General features: G+C 44.6%; 1 protein-coding gene across 1 annotated transcript; it reads right to left on the reverse strand.

Annotated features, from left to right (window-relative positions):
* Window positions 1-358: 358 nt before the first annotated feature.
* plp2b (proteolipid protein 2b) lies at window positions 359-15484 on the reverse strand. Its single transcript, XM_061846259.1, has 5 exons — window positions 14986-15484; window positions 5648-5803; window positions 5462-5560; window positions 2781-2877; window positions 359-1310 (listed from the first exon to the last, which is right to left on the reverse strand). The coding sequence occupies exons 1-5, from the start codon at window positions 15082-15084 to the stop codon at window positions 1297-1299; spliced, it is 465 nt and encodes a 154-aa protein (XP_061702243.1). The 5' UTR covers window positions 15085-15484; the 3' UTR covers window positions 359-1296.
* Between the last annotated feature and the right edge of the window lie 872 nt (window positions 15485-16356).

Raw genomic sequence — 16356 nt, forward strand, 5'->3', positions numbered from 1 at the left:
AATGATAAAGCTGAGATATTACAAGCATTTTTGTGTTACCAAACATGAATAATTGAAAAACACGTTACCCTTGGTTTCTGATTCTAAAAGCAGATCATAAATTGATGATGTAAATACAATGAGACAAATAAATATTTATTTCTATATTTTATCTATTAAATATTTGTATTGTTTTACAGTCGTAACAGAACCTTTGACGGAAACCGGACCCACGACGTGGCCCGCGAGAAATATGAGTTTGACACCCCTGCTCTGTACCTTAATCATATTGTAGCTAATATAAAAACTGAGATGTCATGGTAGCTTATTTTATTTTCAAATCTGGTTAAAAAAAAAAAAAAAAAAAAACAAATTTATTGTTGTAACAATGGCTTTTATTTCCCAAAGCTAAAGCTGCTTTAGACTGTGAAATTACATTTGTAAAGCACATTAATAAAGCACAATGGCATTTTTTTTTTAAACAAACTATCAAGCATGAAGGTGAAGAAACATAAAAATATTATTGATCTCAAATTAGTGACACATTTGACCGCTTTTCTTCGTGTGTCCTGTAGCAGGAAATGGGGAACTTCAACGAACGAATCAACCGGAGCTCACGCGACGTAAATGTACAGAAACGTGTTAGCGGTTAAGAAAAACGGATGCTTATGAAAATGCGGCACCACACAGTGTAACACTGTGACACACAAGAATGATATTTTTTATGGCGAGTGGACGTCAGCAGTTTTCAAACAAAACCAAAAAAAAAACTTGGGTATAAAATGACTCGATTGAAGCAGGATGATGACTTCAAGTGTTTAGGATTGTGGAATTTCAAATAACTCCAACACACAGCGAAGGACATCAATTATTAAAAAAAAAAACAACAAAAAAAATTAGGCTGATCATTATGATGTTCAATAACCCATACACGTTTAAGTGAAGCAGTTATTGCTAACTACAGCAGTCCGTTAAAAGTAGAAAATCCGCGAGAAGAGCCGGTGGACGACTGACATCGCTTGACGTCGCCTATCATTTACACTTTTCCCTTTTTAGCGGTGATCCCGGGTTGACTTTTAGATTTGCGAGGTTGGAGGGGGGGGGGTCGTGGTTGACGCGCAGGGACAGATGTGCGGTGCCGCCGCGTCGCCATCCTCCTCCTCCTCCTCGGCGCGGCTAGTAAATTTCTGGTGTTGACGTGGGTTTTGAACTGTGATCTGTTCCTTTTACTGTCCTTTGTCCCCTCGCCTCCGCTGCGCAAAGGTCCTCGTTGTGCCGCCCGCTGAGTACTCAGAGGCGCACACAACGTCGGCGTGCTTAGACTTTGTCGTCTAAAAACAAACAACAACAACAAAAAAGGAAATATGTTACACGCGTATTTTGAAGGAGTTCTGAGGACCGGGGTTCGATTCCGGCCCCGCCTGTGTGGATTTCGCATGTTTCTCCCCTGTGCCTGCGTGGTTTTTCCACTCCTATTTCTTCCCACATCCCAAAAACATGCAACATTTATTGGACACTCGAAATTGCCCCATGGTGTGATTGTGGGTGCGGCTGTGCGCTTCAAGTTACAAAAAATTCACGTTGCGAAACGACTTCCAGAACGGGTGAATTTCGTAAGTAGAGGTACCACTGTGTAAGACAATCTGGTGTGTTTGTGCATGAGGCTCATTGTGTGTCTTGCAAAAAGTCCCATGTGATGATAAAATGTCCCCCCCCCACCCCCCCAATGTGTGGAGTTCAGCCTATAGTTTGTCCCATAGCCAGGGTGGCCCTGACTTGGAATAAAACCACGCTCAATAGCATGTCCTCGTCTCGGAGTCCTGCATTTGCGTATATAATTCACAACAAATATGCAGCATTAAGTGGACACTCTAAATTGCTCCTAGGTGTGATTGTGAGTGCGGCTCTTTGTCTCGATGTTCCCTGCAATCGGTGGCGACCAGTTCAGGGTGTACTCTGCCTCCTGCCCGATGACAGCTGCGATAGGCTCCGGCACTCTCTGTGACCCTTGTGAGGATAAGCGTCTGTGAAAATGGATGGATGGATTCTTTACATTATGCACTTTGAATGCTTATTTTGGGTGGGGGCGGGGGGCGCTTGGAACGGATTACACCATTTCCATGTAAAATGCGGTTCAAGTTACAAAAAATTCATGTTGTGAAAAGACTTCCAGAACGGGTGAATTTCATAAGTAGAGGTACTACTGTGTCAGACAATCTGGTGAGTTTGTGCATGAGGCTCATTGTGTATCTTGCAAAGAGCCCCATACGCTGATAAAATGTCCCCCCTGCATTTGGTTATATAATTCACGACAAACATGCAGCATTAATTGGAGACTCTAAATTGCTCGTAGGTGTGATTGTGAGTGCGGCTGTTTGTCTCGCTGTGCCCTGCAATCGGTGGCGACCAGTTAAGGGTGTACTCTGCCTACTGCCCGACGACAGCTGCGATAGTCTCCGGCACTCCCTGTGACCCTTGTGAGGATAAGCGGCTGTGGAAATGGATGGATGGATTCGTTACATTAAGTACTTGGAATGCTTATTTAGGGTGGGGGCGGGGGGCGATTGGAACGAATTACACTATTTCCATGTAAAATGCGCTTCAAGTTACGAAAAATTCACGTTGCGAAACGACTTCCAGAACGGGTGAATTTCGTAAGTACGCGCGTGATCTTTCGCGCTCGACTGTGCAGATTCGGGAGCGCGATGGTGCGCGGGCGTCATACGCGCCCACCAAATCACAGTGACTGCAGTACAAGCGTTGGCCTCAAGAGTTCTACAAGGTGCCACGATCCAGCTCACCGGTACTGGTTGCAGTGTGCTGCCTGGTGCTCTTGATTTCCAAGAAGATGGTGTAGGTGTCGTAGGCGAACAGCAGACCAGCAATCAACCCGAACACCTGAAACAAAACGATCTCAATTCAGGTCCCACAGTCAACCCCCGCTAATTTCAAATTTGCTGTTCACAAATTCTCCAATTTTCTTAAGATTTGTAACACCATGAAATGTTAATATGGTGCAAATGCCCTGGTTAATTGTCGAGTAGCGATCGGTGAAAAGGACGTATGCTGGAAGTGGCATCAAGGCTGTCAGGGAGGAGCGAAATTTAGCCTGGGTTGTTAGTGGAAGTTCCAGTCTGCACGTGTACCGTATGGTTTTCTGTTGCTGACTGGCTCAAGCTAGCAAATGACAGGAACGTCGGCAAAGTGCACAAGCAGCCGGTGGGAGGACTTCAAAAGCGAGCAGCAGTAATTTTTTAACCAACCGGAAGACTCCAAAGTAACATGGTTGATATTATTGGAATGTTTTGTGATCAAAAATTGTTACAGGGTAAGCAATTCTTGAATGAAAAAAAAAAAAGGGGGGTTTGGCAATAACTACTAAGTAACTACTGTCATTTCCGGACTATAAACCGCGACTCTTTTCCACACGCTTTCAACCTTGCGGTTTATGCGGTGATGCGGCTAATTTGTGCATTTTTTTTTCTAAAGGCCGCAAGGGGCCCTCAAGTAGAAAATGTAAGAGTGAGAACGGTGGAATATATGTGCCAAGGAAGTGACTTTTACCGGTATGTTTTTTTTTTTTTTTTTTTAAACTTGCCCTGTTAGCGCGGTGCTAGCGTGTTGCTGCTGTGTTACTGCCACGTCAAAGTGATTTTTACTGGTATGTTGTTTTTTTTTTTTAACCGGCCCTGGTAGCGTTGAGCTAGCGTGTTGCTGCTGTGTTACTGCCGGATCTCAGTGATTTTTACCGGTATGTTTTTTTTTTAACTGGCCCTGTTAGAGCTGTGCTAACGTTAGTGCTGTGCTAGCATGTTGCTGCTGTGTTACTGTTGTGTCTAAGTGATTTTTACTGTTATTTTTTTTTTTTTTTTTTTTTAACCGGACCTGTTAGCGTGTTGCTGCTGTGTTACTGCCACGTCTAAGTGATTTTTACTGGTATGTTTTTTTTTTTTTTAACCGGCCCTGGTAGCGTTGTGCTAGCGTGTTGCTGCTGTGTTACTGCCGGATCTCAGTGATTTTTACCGGTATGTTTTTTTTTTTAACTGGCCCTGTTAGAGCTGTGCTAGCGTTAGCGCTGTGCTAGCATGTTGCTGCTGTGTTACTGTTGTGTCTAAGTGATTTTTACTGTTATGTTTTTTTTTTTTTTAACCGGACCTGTTAGCGTGTTGCTGCTGTGTTACTGCCGCATCTGTGATTTTTACAGGCATGTTTTGTTTTTTAAATGGCCCTGTTAGCGCTACGCTAGCGTTATCGCTGTGCTAGCGTGTTGCTGCTGTTACTGCCGCGTCACAGACACTGTTTTGAAAGAAAAGCTAAGGTATATTATTAAAACTTTGAAAACTCTGTGTACTGTCTTAGCAAATATCTCATGTTTTGTCGTGGGCACATGCGGCTTATAGACAGGTCCGGCTTGTGTATGTACAAAATGCTTTTTCCTTTAAAAATGTACCGGTTGAGGCTTATAATCAGGTGCACTGTATAGTCCGGAAATTACGGTAGATAGATTATATATATATTATATAAAACTACCCTGCACTATCATATTTGATGATATACTGCTGATATACTGTCCCTAATGTGACTGACTCAAAGCGACTCCCTACACCCATGTATACTTTGCGTTTTGTACTTCATCTGTTACAATAGTTTTTGTTTACTCCCGAGGAATTTCTTCTGTCCTTAAGTGGTATAAATGCACGGTTAAAATAATAAAAAAAAAAAACTATTCGCTCCATCGCAGTTCCTTTGCCAAGGCTCGGCTCCAGTCACCATCTTTCCACTCCACTCAGACGCTGCGCCCGTTTTGTCCGACATTCTTACACTGGCGGTGACAACTGTGCCCTTTCTTCACATCCTTTGTCGAAGCACTCGCTTGGGGTTTTAACTAGCGCTCTGCTACAACAATGAGTCACGCGCGGCGGCGCCGCCCATTTAATCACCCGGACGAAGGCCACGGCGAGCCTCTTAACTCGACCGTGTTTGCGTTCGACGAAAACTTGAGCTCACTGTGGAGCCGTTATTGTTACTCATAACAAAAGTGCGATATACAAATAATTCCTGCAGACAGTTTCTCGTTTTAAAAAAAGTTACTAGCGGAGGATTGGGCAGCTTATCACACAGAAAAAAAAAAAGACAAAAAAAAAAAACTGCAACCCTGTTTTGGGTTTTAAGGTTTTTATCCACACGCTTCATTTCCAATAAACCCACAGTAGTATCATATCAGTGGAGATATGAAATTTCCTCCATATAGTTCAGCACCAGTACTGCATAATTTTTGTGAAAGTCCGGTCAGGTTCATCCTGAAATTTCCCCTCGAGGGCTAACTTTTTGTACTTTTTATCTTTTGTCCCTTTCATGATTTTAGATGATCATTTCTGGCCACCTACAATTCAAACATAACAATCGCGTAACTTTCGTCGAGCGGCCAACCCGAACGTGAAGGAAACCGGAACCGCGACGGGCGTGCGGCAGCGCCACTGACCCCGCCTGCGATGCGAGCGCCGTCCCCAGCTCCTCCGATCACGCACACGAGGGAAGTGATGATGTAAAGGATTGCGCCAATGCCGGCCCTGAACAGGTCCTGAGTGAAAACGGGCAAAAAGCAGAAGTTGAGGTTTCGTTTTGTCCCCCCCCCCCAACCACCGCCACAGTCACGCTCGCCACGTACGCTCCACATCCAGTTGACCAGCTGGAACTGCTTGTCCAGCTCCATCATGAAGATGCCGAAGAAGACCATGGCGAAGATCATCTCGCAGATGGCCACGGCCGAGTAGCCGCCGTACAGGGACGCCGCGTAGCAGATGATGATGATGAAACTGACGAACTGCGGCGGGGAGAAAGGCGGACAAACAAACTTTAGACACAGAGAACCATCTGGGGAAAAAAAAATTGGAGGGATCAATCGATTGTCATACATCAAAGGAGCAGAGTAGTAGAATTGCAAGCGTTAAAATTTATGAATCACGATAGCGACGCGGCCTTGGTGTCTTTCGCGGAGCCGACCGACGACATCGGCGAATGACGGCGATGAAACCCAATCAGCCGATCAGCATAAAATGATCATGATCGGTTGAGATCGAGCTCAAATTGGCAAAAAGGCTACCATCAACTCATAAATTCACAACGAGCGGAAGGACAATAATCATTTTTTCTGCGGTAATGGTTTGCCCGAGTCCGACGGACCCCAAAGAAGAACACGGAATGACAATACATTAGGTACAGTTGCCTCATGTTAATAATGGTGAAAAGGAGATTTGAACACAAGTGGTGCAGCAACATGTAGACATCACAACACTCGTGGGGTTGGATTCATTATCCTCTGCAAAAATGATGACGAATACAGCTGAGCAAATTGTAAAGAGCGGAGTCGTAGAATTTCAAGTGTTGGGGGGAAAAAAAACCCAAAACAAAACAAGGTACAGGTTTTACTATTTTAATATTTTGTAAACCGCTGTAACGTGATGTATTTTTAAAGATAATATAGTATTTGAATAAAAAAACATTGAACAAAAAAGTACTTAGTGATTCAATCCAAATGTATTGCACACAAAAGTTAAAAATCATAGCAATGTAATTTTCAAAAAAATTAAATGCAAAAGTCTTAAACTTAAAAGTTAAATACAACTGAACTGTACTTGCGCAGTGATTCTTTCGGATATCACATGAAACTTTATGAATATTATGCGGTCATCTTCTGAGTACCCACCAGCACAATAATACTCTAGAATACTCTGACATGTGTGTTCAATCAAACCTCAAATTTCTTCATATCAGAGGAAAAAAAAAAGAAGGCCTGCATTCTTCTCAATTTTTTCTCCAAAAAGTGCTGCCAGCTTGGAAAGAAAATATTCATAATTCACAGACAGATGGCTGCCTACGATTGGCCAACTCTGACTCGTGCTTCCGTCGAAATGCCTTCAGACAACATTGCCCAATGCTCACAAGCAAAACCTCCCCATTTAGGAACAGAGCTCAATTCATTATTTGCATTTTTTTTAACATTACATATTTATCGGCAAACTATAAATGAGTAAACAATCAACCCCATTTTCTAAAACGACACCTGTATAAAAGCAGTTTGTGGGGTTTTTTTTCCTCCCCAGTTGAATTATTCAACAGATTTTCCCCAAATTTTATATCGCGGCTTTTGTAAATACACATCACTCGCAATAACCAGCCTGACATATTAAATATGTTTAAAAGGGGAATTTCATCCTTGATTCATTTGTGTCTTCTCAAAGAACAACAACCACACGACTAAAAGTTGAGTATAGAAAGAGAGTCAACTCATATCAAAATTTCACATTTTTAGCCAGGTGGTTTTATAGAATTGTTAAGCGATGTAACAAAATATGTACGAGCGAGTTTAGAATTATTCAATGTTGCCCTAGTAATATTTTATATATATTTATATAATACATGAGCACTTATTTTTTTTTTTTTTTTTTTTTTCAAAGGGTAATGTTAGAAAATGAGTTAAATTGATCATAAAAATGCCGATCCTAAATCATCGTCATAGTTTGGTGTACATTCACGGGTCCAAAGTATTGATACTGTCTGAAACTCAATTTCGATCCAAGTCTGGTCCACATCAAGCCTGGTCCAGGTCATGCCCCCGAGAGTCAAATACCCCACCGTGATCGGTAAATCCGTCAGTTCCAGACACACACAGCACCGCAAAAGTGCCATTTACCGTATTTTCCCGACTATAAGGCGCACCCTCAATAAATGGCACATTGAAAAACTTTTTTTTCCATGTATAAGGCGCGTAGAATCGACGTTACATAATGCATCCATTAGACGGAGCTGCACTCAATATTGATCCATATATAAGGCGCACCGTCCGCTTTGGAGAAAATTAAAGGCTTTTAGGTGCAGTACATACAATACAGTGCGTAAAAATCAAGGGCCACAAAATGTGGTTTTACCCAAGTGGCCCCCGGGCCGCCACTTTGACACCCATTGCATAGATAACTCTTAATAATTCATGGGAGCGTCCATTCTTGGCGCATTTTTACTATCTGCGGTAGGGCTCGGCCCCCCCGCCCCCCTCTGTGAATAGCGAGGGCGGACTGAATTCTTGGCATGTGCCGCGCATGGTTGCGTTTTATTCTGAGAGGCGGACACACCAGTGTCAAGTCGCCGCGGCCTTCGCGAGCCGCTCGTGGCCCAAGACTCCCGACGCGAGTCCCGCATCTGTCGCTAGCGCTTCCCCCTCACCATCGGGGCCAGGAATGCGGTTGGTGACGTGTGGCGGCCGAGGCCGCTCTGGACTGACACCTGCCCGACCCCCATTGGCCGCCCAAGCACTGTGTACATTTTTTTGTTACCCTTATGAGGATAAGCGGCAAGGAAAATGGATGGACTTTCAATTTTTTGGGGAATGTGGGAGAAAACTGGAGCGCCCGGCAAATGTGCAAGGGGATGGGTCGTCCCCCACTGGAAGCAAAACGTATGCGGAGGGCGCTCACGTTTCACAACTACTTTACCGTGATGCCGTAAGCAGCTGTAATGTTCGTCGTCTTTCATAGAGGATAAAGAATATATGCCCGTGATTATGTGATATTGTCTGTCTACTTGTGGTGCTTCAACATTTGTGTTCAAATAATTGAATACAGGCTTATAACACAGCAAATATTTATCCATCCATCCATCCATCCATTTTCTCAGCCACTTATCCTCACAAGGTTTGCACTCACAATCACACCGACAGCGCAATTTCATCCATCCATCCATTTTTTTGCTGCTTATCCTCACTTGGGGGTACACCCTGAACTGGTCGCCAGCCAATCACAGGGCACGTCGAGACAAACGGCCACACTCACAATCACACCCAGGGGCAATTTCATCCATCCATGCATTTTCTCAGCCACTTATCCTCACAAGGTTTGCAGGGAAAGTTTGCACTCACAATCACACAGACAGCGCAATTTTATCCATCCATCCATCCATTTTTTTGCTGCTTATCCTCACTTGGGTCGCGGGGAGTGCTGGAGCCTATCCCAGCTGTAAACAGGCAGGAGGCGGGGTACACCCTGAACTGGTCGCCAGCCAATCACAGGGCACGTCGAGACAAACGGCCACACTCACAATCACACCCAGGGGCAATTTCATCCATCCATGCATTTTCTCAGCCACTTATCCTCACAAGGTTTGCGGGGAAAGTTTGCACTCACAATCACACAGACAGCGCAATTTTATCCATCCATCCATCCATTTTTTTGCTGCTTATCCTCACTTGGGTCGTGGAGAGTGCTGGAGCCTATCCCAGCTGTCAACGGGCGGGAGCCGGGGTAGACCCTGAACTGGTCGCTAGCCAATGGCAGGTCACATCGAGACAAACGGCAATCACAATCACACCAAGGGGCAATTTCATCCATCCATTTTCTTCGCCGCTTATCCTCACAAGGTTTTCGGGGAGTGCTGGAGCCTATCCCGGCTGTCAAGGGGCAGGAGGTCGGGTACACGCTGAAGTGGTCGCCAGCCAATCGCAGGTCACGTCGAGACAAACGGCCGCAATCACAATCAATCCAATTAATGTTGCATGTATTTGGAGTGCCCACCCAGAGAAAAGCCACGCAGGCACGGGGAGAGCATGCAAATTCCACACAGGCCTGTCCGGGATTGAACCAGGGACCTCAGAACATTGAGGCCGACGCTTAACCAGCTGATCCACCGTGCCGCCCGAAGTAATTGAGTGACAATAAAGCCATTTAATTATAGAGTATGTCAGCGCCCATTACGTATATTCCATGTATTGCGACGTAAATGTTACGCATCACCCAAAATGATTCCACAAGGACGCCGGCGCGCCGCTTCACGTGTTGTCGGACTGGCACAGGCCGCCGCCTCAATAGAGGGACGGGGCGTACTCGAGGTCCTCCGCGAACCGTCACAAAAGAGGCTCTGTAGCGAGCAGCTGGGACCAGCCCACTCCGCGACAAGGGGGCCTCGGAACAAGGCCGCCTCAGAGAGACGCCGACACCTCCGTGCCGCCGGCGCGGCCGCGCATCTGCTGGCGCCGCGCCCGTTGGAAAAGATCGACGGCATGCTTTGAATGGTTAGCTAAATATGGTCGGCGCGCACACGTGTGAGTCAGAAGCTCCTCAAACAGCAACGGTCGCTAGGGAAGTGGCTTCCATTTTGGGGCGTTTTCCCCTCACACCCGCCTCCCTTCAACAATTACGGCGGCTCACTAAAGAGGAAAGCATGTGTTCGGCGCAAAATGGAATGTTCCGTTCGCGGAGCCAGTCACTGACAGAAAAAAAAAAAAAAAAATGATATTCTGTTATGTTTCAATGACGCAGCACGGTGGGCGAACGAGGGGGGGGGGGGGTGGCGCATCTGACTCACTCTTTTGAGGGCCAGGGTTAGAATCTGGGCTACGGGTTTCTAGTGTAGAATTTGCGACGTAACCGGAGAAATCGCACCGATAATTATAATAATAATAATAATGGTGACGTTAATATCTGTAGCGATCGATACAGTTGAAACCAGACGTTTGTATACACAGTTAGCATAACTAAAATGATTATAACATTTTGATTAATGCAACAATAATGAGATAATTTTGTATATATATATATATATAAATTTTTTAATAATTGAATAATATTTCTTTTGAAGTGGGTAACTTGGCTCAAAGGTTTTTGGGCAACCGTCCACAAGAGTCTGAAAGTACTCTGCCGGAATCCTGGCCCGTTCCTCCCTGACAGAACTGCTGGAACCGAATCGGGTTTGTTTGTTTGGCTCGCTCGCACCTCCATTTTCGGATCTGACCGCAAATGCAACGTATAAATACAAACAATATAATAAAAGATATTTAAAAAAAAAAAAAATTTCGGCAGAGTCGATTGTCAATTTTCGATCACAACGGATTCGTGCGCAGCCCTCGTCGCTCATTGTGCGGTGTGCAACGCTCTAATTTTACTTATACAAATGATGCCCTCTGTAAAAATAATTCATAATGTAACATCTCAATTTTGTTCCTGCACTAAGTGGGACTTCTGATATGATTTATATAAGACAGGCCGTTTAAATGTAATTTGTTTGTATCTTTGTTCTGTGTCGGACCACTGACGTGCTGTAAAAAGATAGTTTCGTTGGTTTGAACCTCTGCGCCACTAAATTTCACGCATATAAAACAATACAGTATCATTTTGGACATATGTATTGTCGGACTGCGACTTCTAATCCAACTCGTAAGAGAGAACAGATTTGATCAACGGGAAAATCTGCCACCTTGGAGCTGAGCGAAGAGCAATGCGACTAAACGGAGCGAGTACAACATCCATCCGTCCATTTTCTTAGCCGCTTATCCTCACGTGGGTCGCGGGGAGTGCTGGAGCCAAACGAGACAAACAGATGACTAGAAATGACTAGAAATTTTTTGCGAGATCCGCGCTGTCGCTAATTCTTTGCTTTGATGTAAGAGCAAAAACTTGACATACGAGCGCTCTATGGAACTCAGCTGATTTCACAACAAGAAACGGCATCCATCCATTTTCTTCGCCGCTTATCCTCACGAGGGTCGCGGGGCGTGCCGGAGCCTATCCCAGCTGTCAACGGGCAGCAGGCGGGGCACACCCTGAACTGGTCGCCAGCCAATCGCAAGGCACATACAGACAATCACACCTAGGGGCAATTTAGAGTGTCCAATGTTTTTGGGATGTGGGAGGAAAGCAGAGCGGCCGCGTAGGCACGGGTAGAACGTGCAAACTCCACACAGGCGGGTCCGGGTTTGAATCCGGGACCTCGGAACTGTGAGGCCAACGCTTTACCATCGGAGCCACCGGGATTAAAACAAAGTTATACAATTTCATGGAACAAATATTAGAACCGAGGTTAAAAATATCGCTCGATTCACTCCAGATCGTTGAGGCCGGCAGAGTCCTCGCGGGCCCCCGTCACCCCCCCACCGGCAACCGAGTGCGATATGCGTCTTCCTGCTCTTGAATTCACATTATCTTGGCCATCCACGGGCGAAGATGACTTTCTCAAGCACTTTAACAAATGGGGACGCATCGGATGAGGGTAGAATAAACAAAAAAAAAAAAAAAAAACGGTGCGAGGAATTTGTGCCCGGGACGTCGGTTTGTAAGATCCTTGACTTTACGAGGGCGGACACCGAGGGGAGGGCGGGGAGGACATTTTACAACCAGCGACTTCTCACCGAAGAAGAAACACTTTTCGCCCTTTCTATTTCCAGCGCTTTAACGGGGCTCCGCTGCGACGACTCCGCAGCTGCGGTGGCAAAGCGGTGACTTGTCAACAAGGGCGATGATGCGGAACCCGAGAAAAAGTCAACTCGTCACTTTCGCGGAAGGAGTTTGATCGATTTCACTTCTATCATGGCACCGAAATGCCGGTGTTTAAGTAGAAAGCCTCTTTAATGCGTGGCTGAGTTTCGAACTCCCGTGTGCCGTTGGTGCCAAATGAGAAAACAAAGGCCGCATCAGGGACGTGGAAAATTCTTAAACTCTGTTGGTGATCCCTCTTCACCCCCCCCCCCCACGTGTTTCATTCCGTGCGTACCACAGGGAGCAATAAAAGGCATCGTTTTGGCTTGTTTACAAACTGAAAAATCTGCTCAGCCCTGATGTGGATCGAGCTTGAGAATCCACTTCTTCATTTAAATCCCTGGAAAGTGAAAATACCGCAATTTCCCGCCTATAAAGCGCACATTACGGTACATTTGTAAAGGAAATACCATTTGGTACGTACAAAAGGCGCGCCTGTATAAAAGCCGCAAGTGCCCACATTGAAACACGAGATATTTACAAAGAAAGATGGTGGTACACAGAGAGTTTAACGCCTGTCCTGCTAATGCTAACGCTAGCGCTCTAACATGCCCAGTTAAAAAAAAAAAAAAAACATTCCGGTAAAAGAGACACAGCAGTAACACGCTGGTTAGAAAGACGGTACACACAAAGAGTTGTCAAAGTTGTAATACCTTAGCTTAGCTTGACAAAGCAACAAGACGGTAGCACGAAAAAAAAAAAAACATACCGGTAAAAATGACTGAGATGCGGCAGTAATACAGCAGCAACACACTCGCGCAGCGCTAACAGGGCCGGTTTAAAAAAAAAAAAAACATACCGGTAAAAGTCACTTCCTCGGCAGATATATTCCACCAGTCTCACCCTTACCGTTTTCGCTCAAGTGCCCCCTTGCGGCCGTTAGAAATAATGCCCAAATTAGCCGCATCACTGCATAAACCGCAGGGCTGAAAGCGTGTGAAAAAAACTTGCGACTTATAGGCCGGAAATTACGGTAAATATGAATTATTTGTAAATCTGGCAAACGACGGAGAAAAATTGTTTAAAAACTGCCAGATTTGAATGACGGAAACACAAGTAAGTATAGAAAATGAAGATACCAAATTGTGAAAAATCGATCCGTTCACTCTGAAACGTTGTGGTTATGGCGTCTGAGTGCGCGCCAACCACGCCCCGCTCGACTGTCAATCAAGTAAGACTTCTATGACCGGAAAAAAATGGATATTACTTCGTCAAGCATCTTTATGGAGCTTGCACAAAACAACATTTGAGGCAAAAAAAAAAAAAGCGAGAAAAAAAACCAAAACTCACTAAAATGTCCGCATGGTGAACTTCAGTTTCCATTTCTTAAGAGGTCAAAGGTGACATGAACTGTACAGCGAGATAAGATGCAAACTTGTTTATGCCGTTTTTTAATTTTTTTGTTAGGACGCGAGGGTATGACAAGACAAATGTGTCGCAGAAAAATGTGTGCATGTTAAAAGGGACATCATTGAAAATCTTTCACTACACAAAAAAAAAGAGAGTAAAAAGTTAAATTAACAAAAATTAATTAAAAAAATTAAAATGAAAATTAATAAATTAATTAAAAAAAAATAAAATGTAAAAAGTAAACAACCCAGTTAATCTTTTGTTAACTGTAAAAAAAATGTGCTCGTATGTGAGGCGTTCGAACTCTGTCGTCACAATTTGGCTAATTTTGCAATACTGCGTCCAGAACTGAGTTTCTGCCGTACGCGCCTCACGAATGAATCCGCTCGGTCAAGACGCGCCGACTCCGCTACGGAGAGAAAACGTTCGACGTGAAAATGGACGCTAGTTTTCATCTTCGCGCTCTTCTTTGGGGGGGGGGGGAGCCTGCTAGCCTGGTCGCAACTGCCTGACTCCGCCCTGGTTGTCATAGTAACGACAGCCTCGGTTCAGAGGACTCGCTGAACTGTTCAATCCCACCAAACTTGTAAGCGAGTGCTGTAATTCTTTACTCGTTGTGGAATTTGACTGAAGAATGCAAGACTAAATGGGGAACGTTTTAAATTGTGACGAAAAAAATGTCTCCTTAAAAAATGTCAACATGCTCCACAGATCACATCGGTTTCCCTTTTTTTGGGTGAAATTTTGTACCAAATTGGTAAAGTGCGTTCTCACTTTTAATACTGGCATTTGTTACAAAATACGTTGGGGGAACATTTTAACAATTAGCGCTAATGGTACACCAGTGACGTCAAACCCGGTTAAGCATCAATTTGTTGCATATTAACCCTTTACGAGAGCAGTACAAAATGATAACTGAAATGCCAACAACTGCAAACACACTTTGGCGTTCATGCCGTTTTCTGTAAACTATGATTGTGACACGCGCAAAGCAAGCGTGCTTGATTCTTAAATAATCTTACTTTTTATTTGTATTTATTAGATATCCCAGTCACGGCTTATAAACAATGTAGCCAGCGACGAAAATGTATTCAGAAAGGTCGCAACTTTGTAATTTCGTCTAAAATACACACACACACGTGATTTTCCGTTTTTATAGTTTTCTTTAAAACAAGGAAATATTTACATTAAACCTCGTTGACGAGTAGCGAGGCGACGCCTAAAGGTCTCGCACAGTTCCTCCATTTTAAATTGAGGAGGAAGCCGCTTGACTAACTATCGGCAATCAAATTCACTTTGATAAATCCAGATGATTGCGACATTTCGTAACGTGGCAGCAGAGTGAGTGACCACTTACTATTTCTGCCGCGAGGATCATCCCTTTTTGGGTCCTCACGTAACTTTTCAGCTTCTCCATGCAGCTGGCACCGGAGCCTGACGCTGACGTATCGGCCATTCTTGCAAGTCTTCTTCGAAATTGAAATTAATGAGTACAGTTGTTGTTATTTTGGGGCGCAACGCTGCTTAAGAGTTTTAGAACAAAAAAAAAAATATGAATAAACAACAAGTGCGGGTCAGAGGAAGCAACCGCGCACGGCACGGACGAAGAAGACGTGCTCGCTCGCTTGAATGCCGAGTGGGCGGAGTGAGGCGAGGCAGAAGACTCGAGGAACGACCGACGGGACTCTCCGAACCGTCACCGGGGCGTCGCCTTTCACTTTTCCCCATTTTCCCCCACGGGGGAAGTGCGCTGCGTTCACGGTCGACTGGGAACTCCGGAAGTCCGAGACGCCACCGCTCCAAGATGGACATTTCCGATCCCCGTCCTCACTTTTCAAGGGACAAAGACGCCATTGCGATTGTCACACTTAGATGAGGCAATCTTCTTTCAGGTTTACGTTTCGAAATTTGTTTGGCACAATGTTTTTTTCCCATTTACTATTTTATAAAGAAATGACGACTGGAGCAGAACGCAAACAGGACTTTCTGTCACAGCGTGTTGCCTTCGAGAATTCACGGACAAAACGACTTCTGAACATTTTGCTGAATTCCTGCACTGTAAATAATTTTAACAAGCAAACTTGAGATTTTAAATTAAAAAAAAAAAAAACTGAAATAAGTTGTTCTCGATCATATATCCATCCCGTAAATATTAATCTCAGCCGATATTTTCGCCATCCGCACTTTGTTCCCCCTCGGTTTTGAGGTCAGTGTGCAGTTATTCAACGAGATGCTTCAATGGAAGTTATGAGTCACAATAGTGGTGGGCAAAGCCATGTACGGTCAGGTCTGTTCTGTAAATGAGGATTTACGTTACCAAGAGTTTTGCAATATTAGTTATGTCGTTTTTCCTTCTTTATACAAACGTAATCATGCAGATTTTATTCATCTTAAGTTGTTGATTTGTTCATTTATACATCAAACCATCCATTTTCTTTTGCCACTTATCCTCATAATGGTCGCAGGGAGTGCCGGAGTCTATCCCAGCTGTCAACTGGCAGGAGGCGGGGCACACCCTGAACTGGTCGCCAACCAATCACAGGCCACATCGAGACAAACAGTTGCACTCACAATCACACCGATAGGGCAATTTCATCTGTCCATCAATTTTCTTTGCCGCTTATCCTCACAAGGGTCGCAGGGAGTGCTGGAGCCTATCCCAGGTGTCAACTGGCAGGAGGCCGGGTACACGCTGAACTGGTCGCCGGCCAATTGCAGGCCACATCGA

The sequence above is a fragment of the Syngnathoides biaculeatus genome, chromosome 2 (genome assembly GCF_019802595.1).
Source record: "Syngnathoides biaculeatus isolate LvHL_M chromosome 2, ASM1980259v1, whole genome shotgun sequence".
In the NCBI taxonomy this organism is placed as follows: domain Eukaryota; kingdom Metazoa; phylum Chordata; class Actinopteri; order Syngnathiformes; family Syngnathidae; genus Syngnathoides; species Syngnathoides biaculeatus.